We start from the raw sequence: 7,137 nt of genomic DNA, 5'->3' as shown, positions 1-7,137 counted from the left end.
ATATATTGAATCACACGAATTAAACTCAATTTGGAATGTGTTTTTTTTCTTATTCTTTCATTACATCAGAAAAGTTAACAAATCGATCCCGGTTTACTCGCTTCGTGCTGTTGCTGATATCCACTCAACCATCAGGGTAGAATGCTCAAGAACTGATAGACAACGAGTAGTCTCTTCAGTTATTTGTGGCGACGAGAGTCATGCGAGCGGCGATGAAGCCACAAATCCTCAAAAAGATAAGGATGGGACTCGTGGCTTTGCTTCTCTCACGACTCGCACTGCCACAAAATGCCGGAGAGCCTGCTTGCAGGTTATCAACTGCTGAATCTAATGCTGATTTAGATAACGCTGCATGGGAGAGCAATCCGGGTTTTTTTTTTTTCACCATATGTGACAGGTCAGCACCCCTCAAGTGAGGATGCCATGGTTCTGGAAGCTGGTATGCCTGTGGATTCAGCTGAGATAGTGGAAGAAGACATGGTGAGTGCAAGGCAAAAGAGCCACTTGAAACGTAAAGTCTATGACCACTTCTCTATGACATTTGAAAGCGTTGTTAACGGCTTGTGTTGGTTCGAGAGTGTCAGACTTTTTGGGTGATATGCCATAGAGACATTTTTATGAAAGCATTGTTTTTTGTTAACTGTGGTTTACGAATATGTGGTGTAAGGTTTTCAAAAAGAACCGTTATTCCAAACACAGAACAGTTTTCCTGAGATTGCGTGAAAACCAGTCCACTTTAGTTTTACACGTCATCGGGGTATGCATTTTTACTTATGCAAAATAGACCATCAGTGTTCAATTCATCATTTCCGTTCATTTTGCTAGCGTAAGTAGGACACTGTAAGGTCCCAAAAGATCGTTTCTTTTCCGTTGAAGCCTCAAATGCGTCTTTTTAGCTGAGGTGGAACCTTCTGTTGGCTTTGGGTTGTTGAATAACGATGTCTACCAGATAAATCACACTACGGCGCATAACTCAACAGGCCTTATTGTTGTGAATGAGATTACAAATGTTAACCCAGGGACAATGTGTCCCGCTGGTTTGCGGGTTCTGTAAAGTCATGCGCCTACAAATTTACTAATGGAACTATAGGTGTTTAAACAGAGTTAACTGAATAGAGTGTAATTTGAAGTTCTAGAAATCTAACACTTCACATTACACTCCATTCAGTTAACTCTGTTTAAAATATACATGTAAGTGCTACGCGGCCAACGTTTGTGTGAACGTAACCTTTCCTTGTATAGGTGTTTAAGTTGTACTGAATGCGTCCTTGGGATTGATGGGAAACTGGTTACTAGGCAACGGGTGAAAGGACAACTGAAAAGTCAGAGTCTGTTCTTGGTTTTCACATGATGTCAAGGCCGCCATGTTGGAGTCCCCAAACAATGAAACGGCCGCCATGTTGGAGTCCCTATCCCATCCTTTGGGAATTGAACTCTATTGTTTTGCAAACTTTTTCTTTGTTTTTGTCGAGAAACGTCGCTGTTGATCACGTGAGTGAAACCCAAGCATTGCATTTGACGGCACTGCCCGCTGGAGAGAGATTTATCTGGTGGACAGCCAGGCAATCCACCATTTCAACAGTCGAGGCCTGTAGTTGGCAATTTAGACGCTACTTTAAGATTCGATCTTTCATGTGGCGCCGTTTAGTATGATGTCCAAGGTGGCCACATAACTTTACGTAGCACATCAGGGTGAATTTTTTCTGGTGTTCAATTGCTCGTCTGGGTTAGGGTATGCTTGTATTTTTTTCGGAGGAGGGGCTTGGGAAGGCACTTACCTATCGAGTCGATGATTTGTGTTAGAGTTAAGAGACATAAATAAATCATCAATTTTTCTCATACACCAAGGATTCTGATGAAGAACAAGAAGAAGAAGAATCGGATGATGACAACGACATTAATAACGAGCGCGAAGAAGAAGAAGGAGAAGAAGAAATGGAAGGCAGTGACGTGGAGGTACCACTGGACAAAGTAACGCTAATGAGTTCTTTCTAGAACAGTTTTCAAGTTTGAACAAAAAGTAGTTTCTACGATCGCTTTGGTTTTTAACTGCTGCTCTGAAGTGATTGATTGAGACTTAAGGACGTTCGCGCCAAAATCTTCCTACGGTGAGATTTTCTTCATCTCTCGCCTAGAGTTAGGTCATAAAGTACTTACTCCAAAAATGAAAAAAAAATTGGGGGTCACCGACTTTTTTTCGGAGAAAATGGCAGTGGAAAAATGCCTTAACCATAATAGCGAGATGTAGCCTCATCTGCTCATCCACCGAAAATCATACAAATAAACTGTTAGAGTGAAGGTTTCCGTGCATAGGTGTTTAGGAGTGGGATTTTTAGATAATTGCATGCCCCTAGGGATGTCGTAAACAGTAGAGTTCATCCTCGATGAGCGTTTTCGTAAGCTCTATCCGTTGCAACCACTACCGGAATTCGATGGGACGGGGAAAGAAAATGTTAAAAAAGGATAACTGTCTCCTCACGGTGAGAATTTTTTCGTTTCATCATATTTTGCAGATAGTAAGTAAAGTAAGTGATTCAAGATTTTTAAAAATAGAGGTCACCGATGATCTAAACGAGTAAAATCGATGTGATTTTGCAAAGCTCTATGAAAATTTCGTGAATCACGTTTTTGCGTGACCTGTCGGGGAAGGACTGGAACCCAAGAGAGGATCGATCGTTGAAGGGATGAAAGGTTTTTACCCCCAAAAAACAACTTTCTCGAGGATACCAACGAAGTTTTAAGCAGGCTTCATCTTCATTTTGTTAGTGTTGTATAATATCTCTCCATTGCCGTTATGCTCATCTACTGGCGTGTGGTTTTTGTGAAATTTAAGCGCTGGTTGTTTCCACGCAGGTCCGCACTATTCAAGCGGACGAGGAAGGAAAAGAACTTCAAAAACATGCATTCATTTTGAACTTAAGTTCGTTGGGTAACAAAAACACTTTTAAAAAAACAGCCCCATTAAATTTACGCAACGGTTCGTCCACAAGTTTTCCAAACTTTCAGCCACTACTCGATCAGCTACCTTTTCCAGAGCTTTTTCATCCCCCCGCTCACTTCTCTTTAACGTTTCGTGATGATTCGGAAATAAATGTGCCATTCTTTTGCCGGCCTGGAATTTTTGTCCCGGCGTTTTTGTCGCCATGTTATTTTAACTAATGCTTGAAAAATATATATGAAAGTCAAGTGGACTAGTGCACGACTGATAAAACAACTCGAATATCAGTCGTGCAGTAGTCTACTTGACTTTCATCATTTTTTTTAATCAAATTTTGACTAATCGCGATCTTCTCTGATCCAAAGCTGTGCAAGACTTATCCTCCACGGTTTTTGCAAAGGTTTTAAAACCTCAACTTCACTAATGCTCAAAGTAATGCGTGACATATTACAGTCGCGTTACCTGCGCAGTAACGTTGCGAACAAGCAATTAGCGCGAACGTCCTTATAAGCTTCGGGCCAGTTACTCAACCTCCTTATGCACTAGTTGACTGCACACCCTCCTTATCGAACCTTGGTCAGATAGGGAGATAGGAGGAAGATAGGGGTGTGTAAGCATCAGCCCCGTGGGATGATAGGTAAGATGTGTTTTGCTTCTCCCCCGCCCCCTCCCGGGGGAATTGACCGAGATTAAAAGAAGCGAGAAGTAGAAAGCGGCTCAGCTCTAAAGGTGCTGATAATAATTTTTAGGGCTATCGCTTTTCAACAATGCTTTTTCACGAGATGAAATTCATATTCTTGCAAAATGTAATCATCCGCAGCAATTTTTATTGAAAGAAAACCAGTTAAAGTATTATCTTTTTCCTGAATGGTTTTTTTTTTTCTTTTTAAATCCCTTGCTAATTTGTTCCCAGAGGGAGTGGGGATTTGATCACAAGATCGGGGCTGGAGGTTTTGCTGTGATAGGAACCTGAGAAGGGCTTTCCCCAATCGTTGTCTGGTCGGGGAGGGGTCAAGGGGATTATCAGTTGACCAGTGCATGATTTAGTTTGATTGTTTTTTTTCTCTGTCCCGATTGGTCAAGTCACGAACCTTCAAACAGGCCCTTGGTTTGGGTCAAAATGGAGATTAGTTAAATGCTCAGGAATTGGTGCCACAATCCTATTATTAGCTTTTGGCGTTACGCCATTTAGAAGAAGACAAATATCCCCGAAGAACGCTGGCATGTACTTTAAGTTTGGGCCTCCGATGTTTATCACCTGTCCTCCCTAAGCTAATCAGATGCCACGTAATAGGCCATTTCCGAGTTCATGTCTGCCTCTTCTTCACAGCGAGACTAAATGCAAAGTTTTTGTAATGGTAATTAGTTCTACTTTACATATAAATGAAAACTAATTTTCATAAGAAAAACTTCGCACTTAGACTCGCTTTGAAGAGGAGGCAGACATGAACTCGGAAATGGCCTATTTACCCTCTACAATATTAACGTGATTGCGAATTTGATTTTCAGACCCAGAAAGATAACATTACCGTCCTTTTAAAGACAGAAAAAGCCGTCACGCAGTCTCTTACAAAGACCGAAACCGGACTGAAAGCGGACGAAGTCAACGAGTTCAATTTGCAGTCCAACAAAGAGAGGAAAAAGGTAGGAGCCAATGATTTGTTACAGAAGAACTCGATAAACGAACTAACTTTCGACTTTTTTGATTGGTTCTAGTTTTTTAAGAAGCAACAAAAAGAAAGAAGAAAACAAGGTGAGACGGTCAACGTTGCCCTGGCAAAGGACGTGCTTTGCACAGTGTTAACCCTTCGACTCCCAAGAGTGATCGATATAAATTGTCTCCTCACAGGCTCAATACATTGTTAAGCAAACTGATCCCGAGAATAAAGAAATTTATCACCAGAGCTTTTTTTGGCTAGATATATCATCAAAATTCCCACAACTGAAACAAAAAGGAATGCATGGCCGTCAGTTGGGAGAATTAATATTCAGATCTTTGGAATTAAAAAGTCCTTTAGTTCCACCAAATGCCGTGGCCTCATGGTTAGTGCGCTCGACTCCGGATCGAGTGGTCAGCGTTCGGGTAATGGCCAGGGACATTGTGTTTTGTTCTTGGGCAAGGCACTTTACTCTCACGGGCCGGCGAATGTAATGCTGGGGGTAACCCTGCGATGGACTTGCATCCCATCCAGGGGGGAGTAGAAATACTCCTAGTCGCTTCATGGTACAGTAACCGGAGATAAGCGACAGCAGAATAACTTTTTTTCTTGAGGATTACTTAAGCCAACGCAACTAATCATGCGGAAACCGCGGTTTCCAAACAATATCCACACATTGTTTGGTACATCTACATCTACATTTTCCAGCACTCGGGAAAGTCCTTTTTTGACTTGTGACTGTTTCTGCTTAGGTGGTCTCATACACCACAAGCCTTTTTAGAGACATCATCGCCAAGCCGGCCACTTCTGCTGGAGAGAACAGGACAGCCACAACACCGGGAACTTTATCCCCTACTCTTCTCGAATAGTGCATGGGTTCTTTAACGTCCCACAGGGAACTTATGAACATAGAAGATATTTGTGAGACGGGGCCTAAGGTTTATAGTCCTTATCCCAGAAGACTTGAAAGTCTAACCATTTGCAGATGAAATTACAAAGGCAGCACTTTCTCCTCAGTTATTTTAAGATCCTGAGTGTTGATCCGGCCGGGGTTCGAACCCGCGATCTCCCGCAGCAACCAACTGAGCCACCGTTAAGCATCTTGAGACCATTTATGTACTGTATGCTTCTGTATTTCGGAATTTTGGCGCTTATTGTTTGTTGCTAAATCACTTCCTATCCACACTCGTTCGTGGTCATCAGTCTATGCCTATCGCCTGCGAGAGAAAGGCTGCAACCGGCGATGGAAATGGTAGAACCATTTCTGTTACGACTAAGATAACAGCGTGAACATCGCAGCTCTTATCCAGACCGTAGTACGTGCGCAATCGTGGGTCGCAGTCGTTTCCATGGTAATAATGTCTTTTGTGGAGCTTGAAATGGGAACTTGAAAAGACGCATTCGTTTTGGGTGGGTCTGTTATCCTTTGCCCATAACATAGCTCTACTCGCCCAAAAGTGAATGAAACATTCCAAAAATATCTTTATCGTGGTGATTTGCATTAAGAGTTTTTTTGTCTTCTTTGTCAGCGGTGAGCAGTATCGAAGCCATGGTAGACAGCGACGACGCCTATAACTTCGATACTGACTTCAGTTAAAACGAAAGGAACAAGCCATGATCAGTGGAGCAAATGAAAGAATGTTTGCTGGTTTGAGCATTCCACGTGATATTGACACCAAAGAAGGCCTTGAAAGAGTACGAAAGCCGAGTGAGGACATAGATTCCAATGAAATCGTTTGCAACAGGGATCTTTAGTGACTGTGAAAGCGAAGAGTAGGGTCATTTTTATGGGCGGCCGTCACCGCCAAAAATACCAAGTTTGTCAAAGGAATATAGCAATGTCAATTGGTTCATTGGCGTAGTGCAGAAGAGACTAAATGAGTTAGAAATGATGCAGCCTAAATACAAGTACTCGTGTTGCCTTCTGTCAAATGGTTCAGTCAAAAAGTAAACGAACTAGGAACATATTAAATTGTCTAGTCATTTCTGTTAAAACGGAAGAGACTAACTAAAACCGTTCTATGGAAATAAAGATCGGTTCATCTTCCAAACACGAACTGGTATAGTGTGTCACCAAACGGTCCGGTGTGATGTTAATAAATGGCTTATCTTAACTTGACGTGGTTCAGTCCATCGATGTTCAGTGTAATATGAATCGCTTTAACGAAAGGTCAATTGATTTAGTGTAATTACAAATGCTTTATCGAGACAACAAATGACTCATATGGTATGTATATAAATCCACCTAACATGAAAATGGTTTATGCAAAGTACAAATGGTTTATCTTGATGTGAAATGAATTAAGGAAAAAAAAACACAAGTGGTTCAAAGTATCGGCAAATGATTCAATGTAATCTGAAACGGTTTAACAAACGGACGATTGATTTAGCGTAATCAAAAATGGCCCAGCGAGACAACAAATGGTCTGAAAAGAAATGAAATGCTACAGTCCACTAAGAAACGAATCGCCCTAATATGAAATGGTTTTCCCTAATGCGAAATGAAGTAGAGAAAAGACAAATGGTTTGGGGCGACCACAA

At 41.6% G+C, this 7,137-nt stretch overlaps 1 protein-coding gene across 2 annotated transcripts in view; it reads left to right on the top strand.

Annotated features, from left to right (window-relative positions):
* LOC138058041 (guanine nucleotide-binding protein-like 3 homolog) overlaps window positions 1-6,710 on the top strand; it is a 45,993-nt gene extending 39,283 nt beyond the window's left edge. For both annotated transcript variants that reach the window (XM_068903938.1, XM_068903939.1), the window contains 5 exons: window positions 398-480; window positions 1,849-1,956; window positions 4,448-4,582; window positions 4,655-4,691; window positions 6,126-6,710. In XM_068903938.1, the coding sequence (XP_068760039.1) occupies window positions 398-480; window positions 1,849-1,956; window positions 4,448-4,582; window positions 4,655-4,691; window positions 6,126-6,193 (431 nt within the window). In that variant the 3' untranslated portion in view covers window positions 6,194-6,710. The remainder of the gene's footprint in view (window positions 1-397; window positions 481-1,848; window positions 1,957-4,447; window positions 4,583-4,654; window positions 4,692-6,125) is intronic.
* Window positions 6,711-7,137: the final 427 nt, after the last annotated feature.

This window comes from Montipora capricornis, chromosome 7, assembly GCF_036669925.1.
Source record: "Montipora capricornis isolate CH-2021 chromosome 7, ASM3666992v2, whole genome shotgun sequence".
NCBI lineage: Eukaryota > Metazoa > Cnidaria > Anthozoa > Scleractinia > Acroporidae > Montipora > Montipora capricornis.
This window is presented reverse-complemented; position numbering and strand designations above follow the sequence as displayed.